General features: G+C 52.6%; 1 protein-coding gene across 1 annotated transcript in view; it reads right to left on the bottom strand.

Moving 5' to 3' along the window:
• The window catches only part of DGKK (diacylglycerol kinase kappa), a 50,598-nt gene continuing 25,518 nt past the window's right edge, over positions 1–25,080 (bottom strand). The window contains exons 8-24 of the mRNA XM_072626826.1: positions 23,664–23,826; positions 22,669–22,777; positions 21,796–21,935; positions 20,984–21,041; positions 19,493–19,781; positions 17,398–17,497; positions 16,261–16,368; positions 14,983–15,079; positions 13,905–14,012; positions 13,249–13,362; positions 12,695–12,829; positions 12,084–12,247; positions 8,670–8,790; positions 7,901–7,987; positions 6,117–6,239; positions 4,358–4,463; positions 1–153 (exon numbers count right to left, since the gene is read on the bottom strand). Coding sequence (XP_072482927.1) covers positions 101–153; positions 4,358–4,463; positions 6,117–6,239; positions 7,901–7,987; positions 8,670–8,790; positions 12,084–12,247; positions 12,695–12,829; positions 13,249–13,362; positions 13,905–14,012; positions 14,983–15,079; positions 16,261–16,368; positions 17,398–17,497; positions 19,493–19,781; positions 20,984–21,041; positions 21,796–21,935; positions 22,669–22,777; positions 23,664–23,826 — 2,075 coding nt within the window. The 3' untranslated portion in view covers positions 1–100. The remainder of the gene's footprint in view (positions 154–4,357; positions 4,464–6,116; positions 6,240–7,900; positions 7,988–8,669; positions 8,791–12,083; positions 12,248–12,694; positions 12,830–13,248; positions 13,363–13,904; positions 14,013–14,982; positions 15,080–16,260; positions 16,369–17,397; positions 17,498–19,492; positions 19,782–20,983; positions 21,042–21,795; positions 21,936–22,668; positions 22,778–23,663; positions 23,827–25,080) is intronic.

The raw sequence follows: 25,080 nt of genomic DNA on the forward strand, positions 1-25,080 counted from the left end.
TGTTGTCACTGTTGTCAGTGGTGTGGGTGTCATCAATTCGCCATGAAGTGGTTTCATGTCAGGAGTTCCTTCAGCAATTCATAGGTTGTGGCTAATGTCTTTAATACCCTGAAGGATCTTCTTCACGTGACCAACCTTTCTGATTCCTAAATCCTTTATGGGGGAAAAGAGAAGAAGTTAGCTTGTTGATAGATACCCAATCACTTGGACCAGAGAAGAGGAAAATGAGAGAGTTAAGGGCACTGACGAGCTTGTGGCTTCCCCAACATGCCAAAGCCCCGTTGGTAGCAGCTGAGCCATCGGGATGATGATGAAAGTGCCTGGGATAAAACCTCTTCGGGCTGAGCTCTCTGATGTATGCTAGAAAGGGGTTCTCTACGTCTCACCATGGGTTGCCCAGCGTGCTCTCCACCTACCACCAGTTCTATACCGAAGAGTCAGAGGGAGGTCTGTTGCTTGTGGCAGAGGGAGAGGTAGCTGTTGTCAGTTCTGGGCAAGGGGTGAGGCAAGGAGCTATGAGGAGTCCTTAGGTGAGCCAGGAGAGGGACAATGGTCTTTGGATCAACAGTCCTTGTCCTTCTTGTCTCTGGTACAAGTCGTTTTTGTACTTTACCTGGAAGGAGGGCTGGCTCAGCTCAGTCCCAGGCCCCATGGCATCATGGGCTTGAGGCAGGCCTCAGTTCTGTGGAGCCATCTGTGCCAGGCTGCTTGTGAGGCCAGAGTTTGTCTGCCAGTGGGCACAGAGCAAGTATGCCCTTCAAGCCTCACTTCTGTTTGAGGCTCCACTTCATGTCTGAGTTTTTAAGGCCCAGGCTCCCATTATAATTCTCATGCCTTTGCCTCATGGGAGGCAAGAGGAGACTCCTGCAGCTCGTAAAAAGGGCTTAGCCTTGCTCACTGACTTGGGGGCTCCACCTGGTCCTTCAGTTTCCTCATATATATTGCCACTAGAGAGTATGTTTAAGATCCTTGGGTGAGAAATGGTTCATGGACAGAGGGAGGCCAAGAGTGGTTATGAGTGAGGCCACCCTGATGAATGTTTAGCAGGTAAAAGCAGACGGAAGTGAAGAGCTCGCTACAAAGCACGGTAAGAACAAGAGGACAAGATTAGGGATCCTTGAGTAGGAGGTAAAGTTGTTGACAATAAGAATGCGCCCCCCCCCCCCCCCCCCCCCCCCAGGATAAAGGCCTTTGCTTGGGATGCGTCTCTGGGTCCTCTATGCATCGCTTTTCCCTTTCCCTTTTCCCTTTCCGTGACAGAATCAAGGGGCTGATGCCAAGGAGTCTCAGTGAGGAAGGAAGGGCAAAAGCAAAGTCAGCCTGGTCAGGGGGTCATGCCAGGGCCATGCCACTTGTGGGCAGTATGGATATCAATGGGGCAGCCATCCATCATTTCTGGAAAATAGGGGCATTTTGAATACCTTCAAGTCTCGTCTCTCCAGCAGGATCAGCTCTGAGCCCTGGATTTCATGGTGAATAAAAATGTCTTTGTACTCCCCTAAACCAAGTGCGTCCAGCCAAAAAGCCACTTCCTCAGTGCCCCATCTGTCCACTAGCAAAAAGGAAAATGACAGATGACCACCTTATTGAGAACAGAGAGGAGGCCAAGAGCAACACGTGCAGAGTTACGCAGAGAAAGAGAGAAACTGTAAGCGAAGCGCAGGCAGATTCAAAGGAGGAAATCGGGTCAGGGCCAGTTGGTAAGAGGTGCTGGTGGACAGCAGCGGTAGTAGCAGCAAGCTGAGAGAGGTTTCTTGAAGCATCGGAAACCAAGTCCTTGGGCCCTAGGATGGCCCGACTGATGGCTTGAGCTTGGTCTCACGGATGAGGGCATATTCAAAATAACCCCCCAATGACTTGACTCCTCGAGGAGAAAATGAAGCGGCTCTTCTCTTTTCTGCTTTGTGGTCCCTGATCCAGTGGTAAGCACAGAGCAGGAGATCAGTATATGCTGATGGAATTGACTTGGACACCATCATCTGGATTTTTTTCTCCCTCTCACACCTTCAAGGTATGGATCCTGTCTCCCTCATAGGGCTGTCAGGGTTAAGGAGCAAAGCAGCAAACAAAGTGGCTCTAACAGAGGCTGGTGGCCTTGTGGGTGATACCAGAGGTAGGCTAGAGCAGGGTTCACTGCTTGGCCACTGCCTTGGTGGGATGTCAGGCAAGCTCTTGGGAGTTCAGGGCATGTAGTTCAGTCAGTGACTCCAGAATCCTGGGCCTGGGGAATACGGTTGAGGGCCCAAGGCAAAGGAACTTCCTGGGCCCCACTTTCAAGCAGCTGCCCTAAACATGCTAAGGATATAGACTCTGTGATGCTGAAACTGTCTGGCCATCACTCAGGTGGATGAGTTTCTCCACAGACTTATTCAAAGAAATACTGCACTCCTTACTCTTCTACAGACACAAATCAGGAAGGGCCTGAGAAAACTGGCAGCCTTCTCCATAGCTGGCCATGCCCTGGAAGTCCCTGGGCCTGAATGTGGTGATCTGAGCACGTGTGTCTGGGGCTCTGGTCATTCTCTGGATGACTGTCTGTAGTGTGTACCTTATTGGGAACTTTGCCTTCTAACGGTAATTCGGGGCTTGGCCCCCATCAGAGTCGATAACCTCAGGGTAAGAATATCAAGGATGACTTGTCCCAAAACCCAAATGCTGGCAGGAGAATGACATGGGTCCAGGCAGTAACAACACTGCCTCTGCTTCTGGGTCACGTCACATTTGCACAGCTGACGGTGGCTCTGAAGCATAGGGGTGGGGGTGAAGGTGGGAAGGGCAGCAGACAAGCAAATATATTTCAGAAGTGGCCATGCTGGGATTTGGGAACAGATGGGGAGACCCAGGAAAGGCAAAGAAGCAAGAGAAGTTCCCTCTCTTGTCCCTCCCAGCCTTCCCAGAGTAGGCCCAGGTCTAGAGGAATGCTTGGTCATTTTTGTAGGGGGTAGAAAGGGATCCCTGCTGCTCCAGTGCTCAGGGATTCCCTAGCCCTCTCTCCCAACTGCCTGCAGTTAAAAGAACCAGTGGACCAACCTTCCCTTGGGATTCCTGGCCAGTGAGCTGTATGAGACTCCATGGCCGTCTCGCCCTTGAATGGTGGGGTCAGAGAGAAAGTGGAGCAGAAGCTAAGGGACCCCTGTATTGCAGCCAGGCTTCCTCTGGTCCCCAGTGGCCCTTGGGTTTGTCTATCTTCTGGCCTAGCTTTAAACTATTTTGAAGGGAGACACTTGCTGAAATCCCAGCCTCCACACTTGCAGGCTGTGATAATCTATCAAAGAAAGCTGACCCAGTCATCGCTGGGTGATGAGCTCTGGGTTTAGTGAGGGGGGCACCTCCCCAACCACCCACATCAGGGCTCAGAGAAGGCCTCTTCCTCTCTACACCCTGACCCAACCCCATCTATTTGCTTGGTTCTTGGTCCAGCCCACATGGCTATCAGTAAGGCAATGAGCACGAAAGCCTGGGAAGAGGAGAGGGGAAGAGAGAGACACAGTCAGACACACCCAATGAGAAAAGAGAGAGAGTAGAGAGGGAGAGGAGACTGGAAGGGAAGAGAAGGAGTGCCAGAGGGGGTTTCCTTAAAGTTTTAGGTTAGGCAGTCAACACTGTTCCTGTGTCTCACTGTTGCCAACTAATGGAATCATACAGAATTGTAAAAAAGGCCCCTCAGGAGACTGGCTGGCCTAGAGGTAACCCCTGACCTCTCCCTTGCCAGGCTGGGCCCCTCAGCTTCTAGCCTCCTCACTTGATCTTTGCTCTTCCCTGCTCAGAAAACAGTAGCACAGACAAGCTCTGGCAAGACTGGTCCTGGGCTCTTAGCACTTGCCCTTCTCCACTTCCTGGGCAGTCCCAAAACAGGAAAAAAGGAGCTCAACTGAAGGGCAGCGACATGCTTTGAGTTCCTCGGGACGTGCTCCCTTTTGGGCTTTTTTGAAAGTAGATGTCTCTGGCAGGACTAGCAGCTCATCTTGCTCCCAGCACAGGAAGGAAGCCAGGCACACCTGGGAGTGGTATCTAAAGAAGGCTCTTGAGCCATACTTTGGCCTGAGAGGGAACCGCACTGGGTAGAGCAGAGAAATAACTGGTGGCTTTCTGAATAGATTTCTTCCAGTGGGCTGACAAGAATCAGCTCCAAGGGAAACCTGCCCTCCAGCCTCCGGTCCTCCTGAGGGAGCCAGAGGCAGAGGCAGAGGCTCCATGTTCTCGCCAGGATGGCTCCTTGTTTCATCTTGTCTCCACATGTTGGAGAAGAGCAAACAGTGACGGTGTCTTTTGGCTCCCTCCCAGCACCATGTGTCTCTGGAGCTCAGCCTGATGGGAAAATTAACTCAACCCCTGTGACTGTGGGGAAGGGATTTACCTGAGACGGAGCTGCTCCACTTGACCTTGCGGGGCTTGCTTTTCTTTCCTCTGGAGATGTTTAGACGCAACCTGAAGCTGCCTTTGCTAGTGTGTCCCAGGCTCTCCTGGGCCAGAGAAAAACACGTGTTAGCTTTTGTACTTTCCAAAGGGGCTGGCAGAGGCCTGGACCACGGCCCACGGCCCCAAATGTGCTTACGTTCTAAGATGTGTTTCAGACGATCCTATAGTATAGATCTACAGATGGCTCAGAGGCCATTATCCAGTCCAAGTCCCTCATTCTATAGAGAGAGAAACTGAGACAGGCCTATGGAGATGATGTGACTTGCCCAGGGTTATACAAGTAGAGGCAAGACACTGGTCCATATCAGAGGGGCAGTCATAATCTCTGGCTATACTGCCAGATACACATCCCACCTTTGGCAATTTCTGCTGATCTTCCTACCAAGCGTCTCCCCCCAGCCCCATTTTAGGGGCTGCCTTTTGGTGGAAGTTGGTGAGAGGCTGCCTCATCCTTGGAGGGCCCTTCGCTGGGTCCTCCTTTAGATGAGGGTAGGCCTCCATGGAAGAAACTGTCATGTGAATGAGTGTTGTTTGGGCAGCTTTGCCTCCCCTTTTACTGAGTCCATCTCTATTGGCAGAATAAGCACCAGGATAGTGGCGGGGGGCCGGGCACTATGGAGGAAAGACCAAGGCTCTTCCCAGGGCCTGCTGCTTTAGAACTAAGAGAAGGGAGCAAATGCTTCATCCAGGGACTCGGCCTGGGTGCCGGCAGCCACATTTCAGGGAGGATGTTGGCAAGCTGGGGTGCATCCAGAGGAGGCTAGGCATAGACCAGTGATGGTAAGTGGCAGAGCTGAGATTCAGCCTGGAGGCCTCTGGCCCTGAATGTAGCACTGTCAGCTAAGCCATGGGATAACTGTACCACATACAAGTCACTTGAAGGAACTGGGACATGAAGTCCAGAGCAGGGTCAGGGCTTGCCAGCAGCAAAGGTATTAGACCTGCTCTGCTTGGCCTTGGAGGGCAGAACCAGGAACAATGTTGGGGGAGGGGGCAGGAATGACAGGAAGTTGCAAGGAGGCAGATTTAGGCTGTCTGGAAGGAACAACTTCACTAGGAGAGCTTGCCTCGAGTGGGTGAGGGGGGGCTCACCATCAATGGTGGACTCCAAGTCAGAGCTGGGGGAATTTCCGAGAGGATTTTTGCTTAGGGATGGGTAGGTGACTTGAGAGCCTCAGAGGGAGGGCCACCAAATGAACGAAATGCGACTATTTTCCAATTTTGTGACACAATTCTCCAAAAACACCAAGTGCCCATAACTGCCTCTACTCCTGCTACCCACACTTCTGTGCTCAGTACCCCCAGAGCTTGGATGAGGTCAGAGGACCAGGGTTGGGGCCAAAGAGGGAGTTTAGAAGCAGCTGGGACAGAGTGTGGCCAAAACAGCACCAGTGCTTTTCTCCCTCCTTTCCCCTCGCATCCAGGGGGCATCAGCCCCCAAGTCACATAGGGCCAGAAGAGCTAGGCTTCCCTCTACCCGAGTCCTTTCATCCAGGAAGGCCCTCTCTGCACAAGGCAACCCCCAGATCATGAGTGCTTACTGGCACATAGTAGGTGCTTAATCAATGTGGGTTGATTGATGAGAGCTACAGCCCTTGCTCTCCCTCCACCCCAGCATCTGATGAATCAAGATAAAGGGAAGCCCCACAGCTTTCAGTCACTCTGTTCCTCCATGGTCCCTTCAAGAAGGCACTCACCTCTTCAGTGACTGCATTGAGGATGGGTGCCATCCAATGGATTTCAGACACCTTCTCCAGCTCCTGGCTGACGTTGGCTAGGGCAACCTGCAGCCCCTCCTCGCGCCGGGGGCTGTCCAGCTGCTGTAGGGAGGGAAGGCACGCAGAATGAGCTCTGCTGCCATGCATCTCTGTTTCATGGCACACAAGTCCCTCCAGACCCAACTGGTCCCAGGTCCCTAGCCTGACCCTCTCCCACTAATGGGAGTCGTGGCATATTCTGGCCTCTAAATCCAGATCCGTAATGACTCCTCTGTCTGATCCCTGGGATCATCTCATACTGAGAAGAGCCAAACTCTGGATGGCCAGCACAGCTGAGGAGTTTTGTGTTTCTGGAACTAACAAGTAGATAGAACAGATGAGCAGTGATGTCACTGGCGTGAAGCCTGCCCACCCAGCCTCTTTCTTCTCCTTGGCATGGGACTCACTTTCAACTGGACCCCCAGGTGGGAAATCTACTGGTGCCACCCGCCACAAACAGATGAGAGAGGCTGGCAGACTACTACATGGACGGGGGATTAGGAAAGTCGATAGCATAAGATGTCAGCACCTAAAATAGACTTGCAGGGATAGGCAGACCTGGAGGAGAGCCTTGGAGTTTTGTAGAAAGATAGTGAACTTAGCAGCCCTGGGGAAAAGATCCCCACGCAAAGCTGGAGGTGAAAGGAATCGATCCAGGTGTGTCTGCCCTGGGAGGTGGCCCCCACACCCTCAGTCTCTCCATTTGTCCTGCAGTAGCCATACAGACATGGCAGCTACCCTGAGAGAAGTCCAGCATGCAGGGGTCAAGGAGGTGATGATAGTGCTCTCCATTGCCCCCACCCTCTTCCAGGTTTGGGGCCCCTGATTTAATGAACACAGATAAAAGCTGGAGGGCTCCCCACATGAGGAAGAGAAGACTTGGAGGTGGGGGAAGGGAATTGTGCTCATTGTCTTCAAGGGGGTCTTGGGGAGGAGGGACTAGCCTAGATTTGCTTGGCCCCCCAAGGCAGAACTAGGAGCTCTGAGAAGAAATTGTAGAGAGGCAGGTTCAGGTCAGATGTCAGGAAGAACTTGCTGACAATGTCAACCGCCCCCACTTCCTGAGCCTGGGCTGCCCCTGTCTGCAGGCTTCTGAGATCCTTCCCACCTTTCCTTCCCTTCTTTTGGATGCCAGGCCAGTCCTCAGCAAAACTGGGGGGGGGTGGGGGAAAGCTAAGTTTGTCTGTGGCCCCTACCCCACTGTGGTTCTGCTCTAGGTCACACAATCTCTTTGGGCCTCAGTTTGCTTACCCTCTTGCCTTCCCATGACCTTTCATAGCTCTCCGCCTCTGATGCTCCCATGTTTTACTGTAGATACTGAATATTCAGACATGTGACTGTACTGCCTGGGGGCTCTAGGAGGACAGAGGCACATTGGAATGGACTCCAGCTTCCACTCTCCCCTGTGTGGGACTCCAAGAAGGCCCTGTGATGCTGCATTGTAAGAATCCTACCAGTCACATGGCTAAGCCCTGGGTTTAGAGTCAGGAACCGTGCTTAAAGCCCAGCTCTGCTGACCTGCATGTCTTTCAGGGATGCTTCAGTTTCCCTTTTGTAAACGAGGGCCTCTGAGGTCCTTTTCAGCTCTGGAGCTAGGGAACTATAATTGTTGAAGATGGAATTTGAACCGTAACACGCTGGCCCTTGTCCCCCCTAATTGCTGCAGGTTACCCAATACTTGGGGGTAGATCCTGCTCCCCCCCTCCCCCATCCCTTGTACTCACCAACTTCCCTTCCACGTAAGCTCTGGCTTCGTTGTACAAGGCTTTCACGCTAATTGAAACTTCCACAGCTGAGTTTCTGCTCAGGCTCTGCAGGATGTAGAAGTGAAGAGAGAAGGAAAAGGGCAGTTAATATGATGAGTCTGGCTTCTAGATCTCAAGGAACAGAAGCGGCTGGCAGGACAACCAGGAAGTTGGGCCCTGATAGGACCCAATCTGGCCCTCCTCTTTTACTCCCTCCCAAGAAGGGGCTTTGTCCCGGGGTTACCTTTGGCATCAAGAGCCACATGGGAAGGGGAGCAAATCTGGGACCTAGGTTGCTGGCTCAGCTGACAAGGTAAGGGCCAATCTAGGCACTTGGGCTAAATGAGTGGAGGCCCAAGCATTCCCTTCCCTCTCCCCACAACAACCAAGCCATTTCTTACAGCTGGATCCTCTGGGCTCCACCAGGGCTAGACATTGCTAGCCTATAGCATGGGAGTCGTTGGTTCCAGATGTGGCACTCTCTTTGGCATCATCTGGCCCAGCCCAGGAGTTATTTTTTTGAGCACTGAGGGCATCATTCAAGGCCTGCAAATGTGTCTCCAGTCCCTTGCAGACTTGGCAGTAGGCAGCGGCCCCAGCTGTTTCTGAGGCTGATGCTGGGCTCAGATTTTCAATCCTCAACACTTGAGTTGCTTGCCCTCTGCCCCCATCTGTGTGCCTGTGCTTGTGTGTGTACCTTCTTCCTTGCCCTCAACCAAGCCCCAGCCATTCCTCATCCCCACCTTACCTCAGGGCTGCTGCCACTGCGCTTGCTGGGTAGCACTTCAGTCAGGGCCGAGGCACAGCTGTTCACTGAGTGGGCCAACTCCTGCTCTATGGCCTTGTGGATCTTGGCTACCTCGCGGATCCTGCAACCAAGTCATGGGGAGGTGAGACAAGGTCTCAGTTTGGAGGCTAGAGATGACCTTGTCCTTGGGGTACATCATAACATGAGAAAGAAAGCGGGCCATGCTACACTCCTGAGAGAAGCCGTGGACAACTCTCAGCGACACCACGCTAGGCTAGCCACGCTGGCTGGGGCGGTGCCAGGCATCAGTGAGCTGCGTAAAAGGGCATGAGCTCCGGGGAAGTCACATCCTGAACCTTCATCACATTCAGAATGGTGTCACTGGGGCCCCCTTGGTCATGGCCGCAGCAGATCCAAGGTCAAGGATGCTGACGAGCAGCTTGGTTCAAGTTGTACAGTTCAGTTTTTGAGTAACCTGAGAAGCTTAAACTATAATTTAACACATTTCCCCTGGGATCTCCTTGGTACTGCTTCCTGGCCATGGGCCTGACCTGTAAAGGTGAAAAGCTATTGGGGTTGCATGGGGCACCCTGCTCTGGGAGGGGAGGGAGGAGGACAAGGCAGTGAGGGAGTCAAGCCCCTAGCCCTCTCCACTGGCCTGGATGTCCCCAGTTCAAGTAGCTGGACTGCCATCTACTTGACACCACCACTCAGACCTTGGCCACAAAAATTGGACAGGACAATCAGTGAAACCATGGTCTGGTCAGAAACTTGGATGGTTCCTACTGGGACTTGTTCTCCCAGAAGGTTGTACCTTGCCTTTCAAGGCCTGGACCTCATTGCTGTGCCCTGTGGAGAAGAGTGGCAAAGGTAGCCTCCTGGAATCTCCTCAGGAGAGAAGATCAGCCCTTGACCAAAGTGTCATAGCCCAGTGGGGAGGGGAAGCATTCAGCCATGCCCTGAGCTGCCTGCTCACAGGGCTAGCACCATCCCATCTAGGCAGTGGGGACATTTGGCACACACCTGTCCTCAGGGTCCCCCTTTTCTTTTTTTGTCCCACATGCTGCCAGTGGGGCTTGAACTAAGAGTCCTACACACTCATCTCAGTGCTTCCCTGTGCTAGGTTCAGCCCAACAGGGGCCCTTCCCTTGTTCTCTTGGTTGGCGGTGGCTTAATGCTACTCTCCCTGGGTCCCTCAGGTTCTACTGGAGTGGGCACAAGGTTCCCGACTTTGCGGTAAGTCCTAGCCCAAAGGGTCCCCCGATTTATTATTTCTAAAAAGATCTAATCGAGGTGGGCACGAGGTTCTTGCCAAAGCAATACTCCCAGCCCAAAGGGTCCCCCAGTTTATAAGTCAGTCACAGGGTTGCTGGATTTTCCCTCTAAGGATGGTGACTATCCCCTAACAGGTGGCAGTCCTCTAGAATCAGACTTACTCAGGCAACTGATAGATGGGGTTGGGTGATTTTAATTCTAGCATTCTGGATACAGAGGCCAGTGGCTGATGGGCCTGGCCACAACGTTCTCCTTTGGCATCTACCAGTCACTGAGGGTCATCTCCCAGAAGTCCACTCCTGCTCATGCCCCACCACAGACAACAGCAAGCTTTAGGTGGGAGCCACGCAATTAAAATGCCAACCAAAAGTCAAGGGGGGAGTTCCCATTACCGAACCCGGGTTTGTCTTTCACTCTGAGGGGCAAGTTACCATAAAACCACCCTGCCATGTCAGATGTTCTGGGTTAGAGGGGACGATTTTCTGAGGCTGTCCCTTCCCCATCATTTAGTTGTAGCAAATGTTCTCAGAATGGGTGGTTATATGGTAAATCTGCCAGTGCGGCAGAGGAGTGAAAAGACAACCCACACACAAAACTTACGTATCCTAGTGAAGTTTTTTGAAGGATATAGGTACAGCCGGCCGGGTCTCAGATGCAGAATCGAGAACTAAGGACACAGGTGTTGTGGTGCTTCTAGGTGCTTCTAGAGGGGAGACTGTGTCCTTGTCCAGGCCTGAAGATCAAGTCTCACACCAACCATCCGTGCCACGCACGCGCCAGTATCCCAACATCAGGTCGTGACATGCAGCCGCACAAAAGGGGACTTCTGACTTTCCCCCTTGTACAGAGAAAAAGCTCCATCTCTGCCATGTGTTGGTGACACCTTGTTGGTTTCCCTGTGTCTTAGGGATTCAAGGGTAAGGACTGGCGGTGACGGGAGTGGCTGGACATGGAATTGGAATGCCTGACCCTTAGCTTTACTCCAAGCTTCTGACAGGGGTCTGGAAGACCCTTGTATCTGCACCTTCCCAGGGACTGAGGGGTAATGGAATGATGCCCCCTCTTGCCCAGATGGCTATGTTCTGCAGAACGTTTGGACTTTTTTTTGGACACAGAGAGGGGACCCTCTCGGCAGCTCAGGAATGTGAACAACAGCCAGAGAGGTACTGGGGCGCAAGCCAAACCTTCGGGGGACAACTCCACAGAAAAGCAGGTAGAGAGAGTAGGGCCACTAAGCAAGAGAGTGCCCACCACAGCCATTCTCCCATCGGAACAGCTGGAATGATAGGTGCTGGGTGGCATCTGTGAATGCAGCCCACATCTGGCAAGGGAGAGACTCCCCTGAATGGTGTGCAAATACTGGGCCTACAACAAGGAGCCTGTGCCTGGGGTTTTATTGATGCCAGGACCTTCCTGGTGTGGAAGTTCCCTCCACCAATGCAGGGTGGGGGGGACGATGACGACGACAGGGGAGCAGCTTTGAGAGAGTAGCCTACTGATACAGAGACCTGTGTATGTATGCATGTACATATGTATCTTCTAAGACCAAATAAGATGGGCATGTTTATATTCACAAAGACGGGATGACAAGAGAGGTTGCCCAAATCCCAGCTAACAAAATATAACCATGTATATAATGGGATGAGGTGAAGCTGTCACAAATTCAGATGGCCAAGAGGGTTTCTCCAAACAAAGCCTAGTGAGAGTTAGGCTTGGGGGGCTGGAAAGGCCCAGAGAAGGAAGGGAGAGAGAGGAAGGGGGTCCTAATTTTCCACACTAGAAGGCAAAGAGTCACAGGGTATTCAGGACTGAAAGCAATCTTTGAGGTCCTCTAGGATCATGGGGACCCAGATGTGGAGCCTGCAGGGAGCACTGGCCTCCTCTTCTCACATACAAGAACATTCAGGCCCAAAGAGGGGGAAGGAACTTTGTTCATAGTTGCTGGGTCAATTAGTGGCCCAGCCAGGACTAGAACCCAGGTCTTGGGACTCCCAATTGAGTCTAGTTCCCTCCCCCTCAGTCCAGTCATTCATGCTGAGGGATGGCTGGGGCTTCCATGTGAAGACCAGGCTTCCCATGTGGCTTACCCTGCTCTCTCTCCCTCTCACCCCAGGGACTCTCACAGACTGTCCACTTCACCTGGTGATAAGGATGTCGGCGGAACGGGCAAAGCGCTGCAACAGCCTATATTCCTCTTCAGTGAGATATTCCATGGACTGCTGGGAGTTGAGCCGGGGTCGGGCTAATCTGTAGCTTTCTCCCTTCTGCTTATTTTCCCATGACTTGAGGGTACTCTCAAAGGCCTAGAGATGAGAACAGCAAAGAAGGGCAATCAAGAAAGGAGACGGTCCCTCCCTTGATGTCCGACCCCTCCCTGCCAAGCCCTGTGCCCTCCCGTCCTCCAGGAGCTACCACACTAACATCCTTGGGGAGGCACAGTGTCTGGCACGTAGTAGGTGCTCGCTAAATGCTAGATGATTGACAGGACAAAGGAGGCACTTGGTAAGTGCTGGCACTGAGGTAACAGTAGCCTGCTCGCCACTGCCCTTTCCCACACAAACAGGTCAGCAAATGGCTACACGTCTCCTTCAGCCTTGGAGGGTTTCACAGAAATTGTGATCAAATGTAAAGGTTGTTTTTCCTGTGTTAGAAGGGTGTGTGTGGGAGACCATTAGAAGCCTTTTGGATCCTTGGGTAGGGCTGAGGCTTGGCCTCTAGGTCTGCATGACAACCTAACTGAAAGTTCTCACCCGGTCTCTGGTCAGCATCTGGGCTCGGTTCTTATGCTGAATCCTGATGATACCTGGGGGCTGGACCCAGGCCTCTCCATCCACTTGCACAGGGACCCCCTCATCACCACAGATGGTGATCTTGACCACACGGCACTGGCAAAGGAATAAGGAGAGGTGAGAGGGGGACCCCTGGCTCAGAGCCTGTCAGTACTCACCAGCATAGCTCATATCTGAAGCAGGGTTAGGCCCCAAAAGTGCCACCTGGGTCAAGCTGGGAAACCTACTTCCTATTGGCCATCAGAAGCAAGGATGTCTCACAGGCCAAAGGCCTCCTAGCTCTAGGCTGGCAGGAAAACACAAATGGGGCCTCCACCTAGTGCCTGGCCCATATTAAGTGCTTACCTAATGCCTTAGCAGCCTAGTCCAGGGAACCCAGAGTTACCAGTCCCTGCCATTCGCTGCTTCATGCCTCACACCACCCTCATACATGAGTGTATAGGCCCATGGTCTAGTAAGTTCCATGGGGGCCTAGGCCTGGCCGCTAGGCTCCTGCTCAGCCCACTGCTGTCTACCTGGGCGATGCGGTGATGTTGAAGGTTGATAACTCGGGACACAGCCATCTGGATGCTGCCAAACACCGCCACCACCTCCAGCTTCTTGTCATCAAAGGAAGGTGCTCCAAAGTTCTGTATGGATACAATGGTGAGGTTGCTCACATCCTCTGACAGCCCGCCCAAAAGATGGGACTGGGAGCTGAGCCCTTCCGTTGGCCCCCTGCCAACCCCATCTCACTCAGGAGCCTTTGTCCTGTTGCTATCAGAGGCCTCTTCCCTAGGTGCTGCCTGATGGACATGGGCTGGATAAGGGGGCTGCAGAGGTCCCTTGAAGTTAAGGAGAATCTAAGGAGTTGATTGAGAGGGATGTGGGGTTGCCATGTTTATCCATTTCCCTGGTGCCTGGCTGCTTGAGTGTGGTGTGTTCACTGGTGATGGGTGCAAGGTGATGAATTCCCTTTTTTCAAGCAGGTGGTGGGCCAGGCCTGGGCTTAGAAAGCTCCTAGGCCTCAGGTACTCAGCCTGCTTACTACAGTCCCAGCTCTGTCTGGGCCAATGGTCAGAGCCTACAATAGCCAGACTTTGGGCTTTGGAAGGCAGGCTTCTGTTCAGGTCAGCTTTCCCATCTGAGGGGCCTCTTTCCTTCTCCCCGTCACGGATGAAAGTCAACTTACATTATCTTCCTTGGTTCCACCCCAGAAGTTGATGCCTCCTGCATAGCTGGGGATGTTGAGCACAGCAATTCCCTGCAGACTAGGCAAGGTCATGATTTCACCATCACACTGGAAGAGCAAAGAAAAGACCTGGGGGGTAAATGACTGCTGGGAAGGGAAGCAGAGGATCAGAAGAAATCTATGTTAAAAAGGACCTTGAGGTCAAGGCAAAAACTGGGACCCAGAAATGGAAAGGGAGGCCATTCATTCTCCAAGGTCCCTGACAGCTCATGGGGCCTGTGTGACCTTAGGCAAGTCTCTCTCCCTCCAGGTTTCCTCTTCTAGCTATGAAACTTTGGGCAACTCACTTGACCACCCTTGGCTGGTGGTCAAATTTCCTTTTGTGGAAAATGAACAGGCTAGTCTAGGTGTTCACCAAGGTCCCTTCCAGCTCTTGGTCTAGGATCATCCATCTATCTATCTATCTATCTATCTATCTATCTATCTATCTATCTATCTATCTATCTATCTATCTATCTATCTATATGTATATCTATAGTCCTAAAGGTGATGGCCACCAGCTCTGTGAGGGTGAATGAGGAGGGTAGTGTGTCATGGTGGGAGAGGGGTTCAAGGAAGACCTGAAGTCTAGCTTGGGTGTCTAGCCTCAGACACCAGCTGTATGAGCCTCTTTGGACCCTTCACCTCACCTGTAAAATGAGGAGGCTGGACTCAATGGCTCCTAAGGTCTCTGTCTGCCCTAATGATCTAGGATCCTATGGTCTCCAAGGTTCCTTCTTTTATGTGGAATTCTGAGACAGTGCCAATATTTACCACAAGAGGGAGCAGTCCGGAAAAAAGAGCAGACTGTCACAGTGGGGCTTGGTAGGGCAAAGACAATGGAGAGAGCCTTGAATGTGGAGCCAAACCCTGGCCTCAGTCTCCTCCTCTCTAAGATGGCCCTTGTCAGCCTCTTCTGGTCCAGCTCATTCCCAAGGCATTTGGTATCAACAATGGCCAAGGTCTGGTCCAATCGGTACCCTGGAAGGGGAGGGTGAAGGGTTGATGGGCTGATTCAGAGGGTCTTTCATCTACTTACCTCAAGCTGCACACGCTGCTCCAGGTTCTTGTAGGTGCGTTGCAGAAGTTCCTTTGTTCCCAGCACCCCGTACCACATCATGTTCTTGGTGCGGCTGCTGTGGGTGGCAGAGGGGAGAGGAAAGGCAATGAGGCCAGAGAACAGAGGAGGAAGGGTAGCAGTGAGAGAAGGCAGTAGGAGACCAGCAAATCCCTCCTAGGCTCATTCCTGATCACAAGCGGCTGCCACTGCCATTTTTTTTCATCTCTATGCTGAACTTGTCAAGAGAACGGAGAGATCTGGGGAGTTACTACACAGTCAAGACAGGTTTGCCTAGGTACCAGCCAGATCCCCTCTGGCCCTAACATTTCAGGACTTCAGCACATGGGGAAATGAACAAGAAAGGTCCAAGCAGACACACAGGGGCAAGGGTGGGGATAAGCGGCCCCCTAAGATTTGTAGGTGGTGGAGATATGTGGGGCTGTTACCACTGGTGGCCACTGCACTCATGGCACGTTGGAGCCAATTTCAGAGCCAGGGTGGAATCGGGTTTTTGTTGTGGTTGTTTAATCTAGCCAGTCCCTGGAACGAGGATCTAGGAGTCCCCCAAAGGTCAGTGAGTGGTTTTCTACAAGCTGCGTGTGACTGGGACAGAAGCAGGCACCTCAGCCACTGCATTGCAGACACAGTGCTGTCTTTCCCAGCTCTGCTCCCTACATGGCTCTGGGAAAATGGCCTTCCTTGTTTCTGAGCACTGCCCAGGTACTTGTCTAGAAAGTGGGAGTCTGACATAATCCATGGACACCCAAGCTCGAGCTATATGTTGAGCTATCCTCTGGGAAAGGAAGAGGCAAGATAAGCCAGAGAGGTGATGGAGTCAGGGCAGACCCCCCAAGACTGACAGCCATGCCTAGAAACCTAGATCTCACTGTCTACAAGACTGGCTGAAGGAACTGGAGGTGCTGTCGGGAGGAGAGCAGCTTCAGGGGGATGCAGTGATTGTCTTCAGTATGGAAGGGGCATTAGCCTTGTTCTGCTTTGGCCCAGAGAGCAAGAGAACCTAGAAGATTCAGAGAATCAGCTGGAGGCTTGGGGGGGGGGGACAAAAAGTTGTGCACAATTAGAGCTTTCCCACAATGGGACATGGCGGGGTGGGGATGGGTGGTTCCTCTTCAAGGGAGGTCTTCCAGCTGACCGACCATGAACAGGGCACAGTACTATGTGACCAGGAGGGCCCTCCAGGATCCATCTGGGCAAGATGCTAAGCAACGGGGTGTGGGGTGCCTCTCTTCTTCATACCTGCATTTCTTGGGGTGTTCATCCCTTTTGTTGTTAAACTCCAGAGAAATCTTTGCATCCAGGCCAATGCCAAAATAGTTGTTCATGACACATTTTTCAGAGAATTGGCTAAAATCAACAGATGAGAAGAGGGTGGAGATGAGCATGGGGATAGTCGAGTGGGAAGCTATCGCCACCATCACCCTCACAACCAGCCCCGGAGATCAGACCCCAAGAACAAGTCAGAGGGAGTACGTAGCTCCAGGCAGTAGCCCTAACCTAAGGCTGGAGTCCTAACTGGAAATCCTGCTCAAAAGATGCCCTCGTCACCCGAAGGAGGCAATGAGCCTGGGAGAAGCAGAGACAGGTGGGTTTGGAGTCCCAGGCTCACCACTTGCTACCCATGGGCCTCTCTAAGATCAGGGGGTTGGAGGAGAGAGCATTTCAGGTGACTCTTGGGTGTGAGGGGCTAGTGTAATCCTCCCCATGGACTCCAGGCTGGAATTCTTGTTCTCAGATGACAAGGCTGTAGGGAGTGGGGCTCACTGGGCCCACTAGATGGGCAGACTTTCTTCTGAACCCCATGAGGAAGCCGTAACATATTCAAACATGCATCTGGGGACAATTATGGAGAGGTGGAGTCCTGAAGAAGGCTGTAAAGCAGACAGATCTCTGGGTCCCCAGCCTCGTACTATACACATATGCATGTGAATCTGCCCACACTACAGCCTGGGTTTCAACTACTGGATGCCTGTGTGGCTTATGGTAAGTCACTTCACCTTTAGGGTACTCAGTTTCCCCATTTGTAAAATGAGGGAGCCAGCCTCAAAGAGCTCTAAGGTCCTTTTCCACCTACAAGTCAACGTTCCCCCTGTCAGCATATGCTGAGAGCAGTATCTTCATTTGGTTTTCTCCTTAGTCCATTCGTTCTACATCTTCTAGGGCAGAATTGGAGGCCTCCCTTGGCCACTGCCCAAACTGACCTCTGTGATGGCTGGAAAGGCCATGAGAATGGCACAGGAGGGAGGCAAGGGTGGATGAGTGATGGAGTTGGGCATGAAGCCTCCCTGCCCATGGCACCCCGTAGCCTGTCCAGCCTCTGACAACCACCCTCACTTGTGTGTGATGTCACCGGAGGATGACCAGACCCATACTTACATGGTGACGGGCTCCTCAGCAAAGTTGCTTGAGCTTGAGTCATCAGGTTGGTCCAGAAAGACAGATGATGCAGTGGAGGATACAGTGTCTCGGCGGGAATCTGCCCAAAGAGATGCCACAACTCAGAGCTCAGATCTGCCTGCCCCACCCAGGGCATCCCTTTGGTCATTTGCATCCTCGTTTGGCTTCCCCTACCCACCTTTGGGCCAAGGGGTCAGCAATCCTACAACACCATCATGGGTGAAGCGCTCGGGGCACACCCTACACCTGCCCTTCAGCCTGCTCTCACCGGGGGCCACAGGACAGCTCAGAATGGTCAAGTCTGGGCAAATTCTGTTTGCAACAGTACCCCCTCTCCTCCCTAGGTGGTTTGCCCAGGACCAAGCCAAAGCAGTCCTCCTCTCTGCTGCTGAATTGTCAGGCGATTGAGAGAATGATAAACAGACTGACCAAGCAAGTGGTTTATGTCTGGCCCCAAGTCCCTTCTCAGGCCAAGGAAATGGCATCTTATGGCATGATGTCTCCAAGAAAGGAGAAAGGGAATGGTGAGTGAACACTGAGAAGAATGCTGGATGAGCTTTCACATTCTTCCTCTGGAAGCCTGAGTACTGGGCCCAGGGTGAACCAGAAAAGAGGAAGGGGGTGGGGATGGGGTGGAGCCCTTATGGAGTCTTTTGGACTCCTGGCTGATTTCCTCTGAGCCGCTGTCCTTGAGAGAAGGCAAGTCTGGGCTCGGACACGCTTGGGCCGGCTTGTTTTGTTTATCAACCGCTACTCAGAAGGGGAGAGAGGACACTATAGGAACCTGTTGCATTCAGGCCAAATGCTCCTGGTTTGGGGGTCTCCAGGCCTGGTTGCCGATGCAAGCTGGGCCTCATCCCTTTCATCTACCAGATGGCTGCCTAGCCTTTACTTCCAGTCTCCTTCTCACAGAGTCTGGGAGGGTCCTAAGGAACCACCTAGTCCAGATTGAGGTGGGATGGGGACCCCAAAAGCTGAGTCCTGGCCCTGGGCTCTTTTCTCCTTATCTGCTCACACTCTGTACACAAACCATGCAAGAATCAATAAATTCACAAGTGTTTGTTAAGTGCCTACTATGTGTGAAACACTAACAATCCACTGAGCTGTCCTGAGCCATGCGCCCCTCTCCACTCTGTGCCCTACCTGCCTCTGACTGCACCTTCCTCCTAAGTAGCTCAGCTGGTACCAAGGAGGCTCAGACCTCCCCAAGATCTAGGTGCTCCACTTTTCCAGCCTAGCCACAGGGCCCACACTAACCTTGGCCAGTTGGCTGCTGCTCACAGGCATTGTCTGCTGGGTGCAAGGACAGCCTGGCTACCATAGGAAAGACCTCTCTGCTGCTGAACACAAAGGCGGCATAATGTATAGAGGGAGCTTGCTCCCCATCCCCCGAGACAGCAGGTAGGTTGGGGGGGCAGATTAACCCTCTCAGCTATAGTTTTCCCAGAGGGGCCAATGAACAGTCAAAGGGCCTGCTAAGACTTCCTGTTCACACATGGAACCCCTGAGCCTACTCCATCTTCTGACCTGTTTTCCCTACAGATTCACAGAGATAACACAGGGACCTGAGGAGGTAGCAGCTAGGCAGCTGAGAGACCTTTAGGATGGGCTGGTGGCTACACTGCATCCCACTGGGTAAGCTACTCCTATAAGCTTCACTGCCCTCCTGGCTGGTCAAACTAGGAAAGGGCTAGACCTGAGTGCCATCTTCTCTGGGGAGATGAGTCTCATGTTTGATGGTCAGGAGAATAAGATGAGAAAACCCAAATCAATGGCTGGTGGTAGAGGATGACAGTGCCCTGTGCCAGGGCTCCCAGGCAGTTCTCATGGCTGAGGATGACAATCCAAAAAACTAAAGGTGCTGCAAGGATTTGATGAGTGCCTGGGTGGTGCCCTGGGAAAGGCTTGGGGCCAGCCTGGCTCTAACGGGATGGGGCAGTGCCTGGCCTCTTTGGGCTCTGGGTCAGTGCTTTTACCCAACAGTGAGGTACAGGAGAGACAGTCTCCCAGGATACCCTTCTGTCTCTCCCCCACTTCCATCACCTGGGCTTCAATTCTATCCTGGCCCTCTTACCTTGTTCTGCCTGCTCAATGATCTGCCTCAAGGCCTTTTTGAGGCTGTTAGCTTGCAGCACCATCTGATCCTTGGACCTGAAGCCTGGGGGCACCAAGCGGGAGGGCTGGCACACCTCTGCAGGGATACCACCCACGGCTCCTCCTTCAAAGTCATCCTCGTCGCCCTCATCTTCCTCCTCTGCAGCAGGAGCAGCCAGTGGGGTATTCTCCAGGTAGCCCACAGCAGCCTGGGGTTCCAGCTCTAGCTCCCGAATTAGCATATCTGTCCTGTTGCTCACTGGGGTGCACTGCAACAGACAGGAGTGGGGCCCATCAGAAAACCGCCCAGAGTGCCACAGGTCTGGGGAGGCCAGGGGGATGGAAAGGAGCCCTGCAGGGGTCAGGGACGCAGAGATGCGCGTCCATAGAGACGTACTGAGAGACAGAGATGGAGGAAGATGAAAAGGAAGAGGAGAAGGCAGCAGCCAGAGCGAAGCCAGTCACCCCCGCATACTCTGCCGCATAGTGCTAGCAATGTAGAGGAACACGCTGGCCTTTACTGCTGTGACCAAAAGCATCAGGCATGTGTTTGGATGAACAGATGGCCTCGGGGACTGATGCCACAGGTATAACTGGCAGAGGGGTACATATGTGTGCACATGACTGGTATATAGCAAATACATGTATATACTTGCAATGTGTATCTGGACATGTGCACTTGTATGTAGGCCTGTGCATATGATACCCACACACGTATGTGTGTACTGGATGTGGCCATACGCATCTGGAATCCGTGTGCATATATATGGAGCACATGTATACAGATAACACCCTCCTGTGACGTCAGCCAGGACACTGTGGACCCAAATGTCTGATACTGTGTGTTACTGTGATATAAGCCTGAGACACATGGATGTATACATGCATGTACATACACTTTCAATACAAACACAAGTGAATGATATACCTATGTGTTTATGTTGGGCTACATGCCTGGCATGCATTGTTCACTTGAGTATGGCTAGGGGGTAGACAAAGACCTTCTGTCATGTTTACAGATACTCTATGTGCATTGTGACACGTGACAGTATAGACAAGTATACACATGTACCATCATCACCACTCTGCAACATTCTCACACGTCCCAGAGCTGGGAGCCAGATTCCCAGGAGGACTGAGTTTAATCATTGATATCTTGGAGGCCTGCTTCCTGGTTTCTTTTATGCCAGGTCTGGCATTTTTTGGGTCCTGGATTGGTAGGGACATGCTAATATGCAATAGTTCCACTGCCCCACCCCCACCCCCACCAGAAAAAAAAGAAGAAAAAATAATCCTCGGAAGCTCTTCCTGTGGTGGCCTTAGAATGAGGAAGGCTCTGGGGCCAGCTCCACTCAGGAGGCAGAGGGTGATCTCCCTCCCTGTGGCCATGGCCATGCTCCCCCAACCTTCCTTCCTGGGCTCTGTTCTTATTCCCCTCAAATGAAGAGGGGCTGTGGCACTGAAGTCTCACCTGTCCAGCCCTCCGTGTGAGCACTCCTCCAGGGGCTTCCCAGGTCAGGACACTCCACCTGAAGGGAAGGCAGAAATGCTGCATCTTGGACATGCCTGGGCAGCCCAAGGGCCAGGCTAAATGTGGAAAAAAACTGGTCAAATGGGCATGGCCCTTTACTTTGTCAATGGGTTAGCTTGCTGGGGGTGGGGTAGGGCCACATGCCTGGGCAGTCTTCTGGATTTTGTCAGGCCCATCTCCCATAATTCAGTGGGCCTGAGAGAGACATGAGATATCAGGTCAGCTCTCCGGTCTTGAAGCCCTGGCCACTAATTCCACAAGTGGTGAATGGGGGATAAGTGCGGTGGAAGGAAGGGGACTCAGCTAGTTGAGTTACCTGTGGCCCCACTAGACAAAAGCTCTGGCCAGGGCTACCTTTGGCTCTTTGTGTTCCCAGAGGAGACAGGGCACCGCTATTTCAATGGTGATAAATTTGCAGAGGCAGTAGAGGCAAGGAGGCTCCTTTAGCCTCCCCCCATCTCTATCACTGCCTCCTGTGCCCCAGGATCCTAGTGAGGATCTTCTCTCTTCCCAGGAACTCAGGAGCAGAGATAAGCTAGAATCCTTCAGGGTCCATGGGATGTGGTTTAGAGGAGAGACTTTGGCCCAGTTTGGAGGGCATGTGGAAGCCCCTACCTCCCCACAAAGTGGCCTCCCGGCCTGGTCTCTTAAGGAGGCAGGCGGCCTGCTTGCTAGAGAACAGCCCCTGATGGGAAGGAGAGTGGGCAGCCACCCATGCTCTAAGGAGGGATGGGGCGGGTGCTGCTGCTTACCTGTCCAGCATCTTGGTGGTGGCCCGCTCCATCTTCTCCAGAATCTGAAGGAGCTGAGTATCGTCATCACACAGGCTGCCCCATCCGAGCACACGGGCTAGGTCATTGCCAGTTCCCAGAGGCAGGACCCCAAGCTGGCACTGTAGCAGAAGGGAGAGTACAGGGTCTCAAGTGGAAGCTCACTGAAGGGAGGGACATAGGTTTCTGTCTCTGCCTCTCCTACACTCAATGTACCATCCCATGTGTGGACGTTACTTAAGTGTTCCTTGCGTAATGAGTGGGTGGGAGGGTGGGAGGATGGGAGGATGGGAGGATGGGAGGATGGGAGGATGGATGAATGGATGATGGATGGATAGCAGGCAGGCAGTCTGGACATCTCAGCAGCACATGCCACAACCTGGCTCAGGCTCAGTGAATGGGGTGGGAGGGCAAACTTGCTGTCCCTGGGGCCACTTCCTCTGGAACTTCTCTACCTTTTTGTCCCTCAGTTTCCCACCCTGTAGCTCCTTTCCTGGAGGTCAAGATGAGAAGGCGACTGTTGGGCCTTGAGTTCTCCTGCCCACCCTTCACTGACCAGGCAAGGAACCAGCTGTGGGCCCAAGGTAGGAATGCATACACTTAGGTTAGCATGAGATAAAAGGAGGAGGCCAGTTTTATTGGTGAGGAGATAAGCCAGCAGGGTAAAAGCATTCACCTCCTAAATTCAAGCCAATCGGTAGTACTACTGAGCTCCAAGGGACCTGGGCAGAGGTTCTAACACCCAAGCTCAGTTTTGCCCATCCCTGATTTGGGACAAAGGGCACCAATCCACCAGCCTTTAGCAAACCCCAGTCCTTTTCAGAAAGCTGTGGTGGGTGCTATGCCCATGCTCACCTGTTTGTGCAATCCAAGAGTGTCGATTTCAGAGAGAACCCAACCCACGCTGCCATCTCCACCGCATACCAGAATCCGGAAGGTGGAGAACCTCTGGAACAAACGGAGCCTAGCAGCAGAGACAGAACAAGAAGAGAAGCTCAGATGAGGAGTCAGAAGCAGAAAGTGCCTAGGGTGGCAGCAGAGGCAGTGCCAGTAGTGAGGGCCAAATCAATACCAGTTTGGGACTGGGGAGTTGGAGGAAGGGGAGGATGGGGGCCCACACTGACGATGAGCTGCCGTTCCAAGGGCAACCACTCTGGAAGGAGGCACCATTGTTATCCTCATTAAACAGAAGAAATCTTGAGTAACTGACTGTCCACTACCCCACACTGACTCCGCTTCACATAAGCTTCGTGGGCCCTCATGGTGGGGAGCATCAGGGAGGAGGCGGTAGATAGTGTGTGAACTTAGGAGCCCCCTGGCAACCTGTTTAACTCTGGTTTCTAGTTCCTAGCCCCAAAGCCCACCTTTCCCAGGCTTCTGAGTGCCCCAGTGGCCACACCTTGCTTGTTGCCAGTAAACTGTGACAGTCCCACTCTTTTCCTAACAAGGACATTGATCCCAGGAAGTGGGGCTGAGGGGCCTGGGGACATCACAATCTGGGCTACACTGGGAAGCCACCCAGAGCACCCTGCGACATTCATCAGAAGTGCCAGGGGCAGGGAGTATGAGCAGGGGGGAGGAGAAAAGAATCCTGGAAATCTGACTGAGGTCCTGGGCCTGCCTTGTAGTAAAAGCTTGTGGGTCTTGGGACCAAAGGACCCAGCTCACAATCTGCTTCTGAGTGACCCTGGACAGACTCATTTCCTTCTCTGTCCAATGGGGCCATTGGACTCAGTGACTTCGAAGGAGTGTGGGCTCTTAAGTGAGAATGCCTGGGTTGGCCTAGATGAATCATTTTATTAGAACTGTGATGCCATGAGCAAAGGGTAGAGGAAGGACAGCTCACTTACCCCAGGTGAGGCCCCCCATTCATCAGGTCAAACACTTGTGCTGGGTTCAGGAACTGTTTGAATTTCCGGAGGAAGCGAACACCTTGGTTGTCACCACTCTTGGAATTGACAAAAGCAAGTAGAGGGCTGGAACAGGCGCCCGGGCAAGAAGCCTTCCAGAACCCTGGAGAAACCAAAAAACCCTGCTCTAGGGGGGCTGCCAAGAGGAGGTGAGAGGGGAGCGAAGACCTCAGGCTGGGCCATGTCACCTTGAAACATCCCCAAGCAGGCCCAAGGCCCAGAGAGCCTTTCAAGAAAGCACAGCCCCACCCCAAGGCTTTGGCCCGTGCTTAGACTGACAGGAGCAGAGTGGTGGCATCAGAACCAAAGCCTGGCTGGTCCTGGTAGCGAAGGAAGTCTCTGAGGGCTGTCATTGTGTCTCTCCCCCTCTGCCTTTCCTTCACTCTCTCCTCTCTCTAACACTCTGCTCTCTCCTCCCCCCTCCCTTTTTGCCTGCTCTCTGTCCCTGTATCTCTTTTCCCCTCACCTTCTCTCTCGATCCCTCTGTCCTTCCCTCTTGCCTTTCTTTTGTTTTCTCTCTCCTCTCCCTTCCCTTCCTGTCTCTCTCCCCTTGTCCTCCCTCTCCCTCTTCCCCATCTCTCTGTGTCCCTTCCACTTCTTGTCTCTTTCCCTCTCCATCTGTATCTCTCCCCCTCCTCTCTCTGTCTCTGTCTCTCTCTCACTCTCCTCCCTTTTCTCTTTCTTTTCCTCACCCCCACCAATCTCTCTCCCCACCATTTTCTTTATTCCCCCTCCTCTGTCTCTCCATCTCCCTCATTCTGTCATTCTCTCTCTATCCCTCTGCCTTTCCCTCACTTGCTTTCTAACACTCTGCTCTCTCCTCCCCTCTCTTTTTTCTATCTCTGTTCCTCTCTCTCTCTTATTCCCCTCTCTCACTCCCCCTCTCTCCTTCACTCTCTTCTCTCCTGCTCCCCTAGAGAAGGAAGGGAGAAAATGTAGGGAGCAAGAAAAAAGAGCCAAGAGAGACAAGAACAGAGAAAGAGCAAAGGACGAGGAGAGAAGAGTGTTAGAGGCAGAGGGATAAAGAGAGGAGGACAGAGAGAGACAGAGAAAACCAGACAGAGAGAGAGAAAACCAGACAGAGAGATAAAGAGAGATAGAGAAAAACAGAGAGAGAGATAGAGAAAAACAGACAGAGACAGAGAAAAACAGACAGAGACAGAGGGACAGGAAGAGGAAAACATTGATGAGGAGGATGAGGAAAAGAAAGATACAGAAAAGGGAGGCAGAGAGAGATAGAGAAACATGGAAGGAGACTGAGACAGAAAGGAGGGAGAAAGAGGGAGTGGAAGACAAGGGGAGGGAGAGACAGGCCTGTAAACAGAGATGGGGAGGTGAAGAGACACAGAGAGAAATG

This window comes from Notamacropus eugenii, chromosome X, assembly GCF_028372415.1.
Source record: "Notamacropus eugenii isolate mMacEug1 chromosome X, mMacEug1.pri_v2, whole genome shotgun sequence".
Taxonomy (NCBI): domain Eukaryota; kingdom Metazoa; phylum Chordata; class Mammalia; order Diprotodontia; family Macropodidae; genus Notamacropus; species Notamacropus eugenii.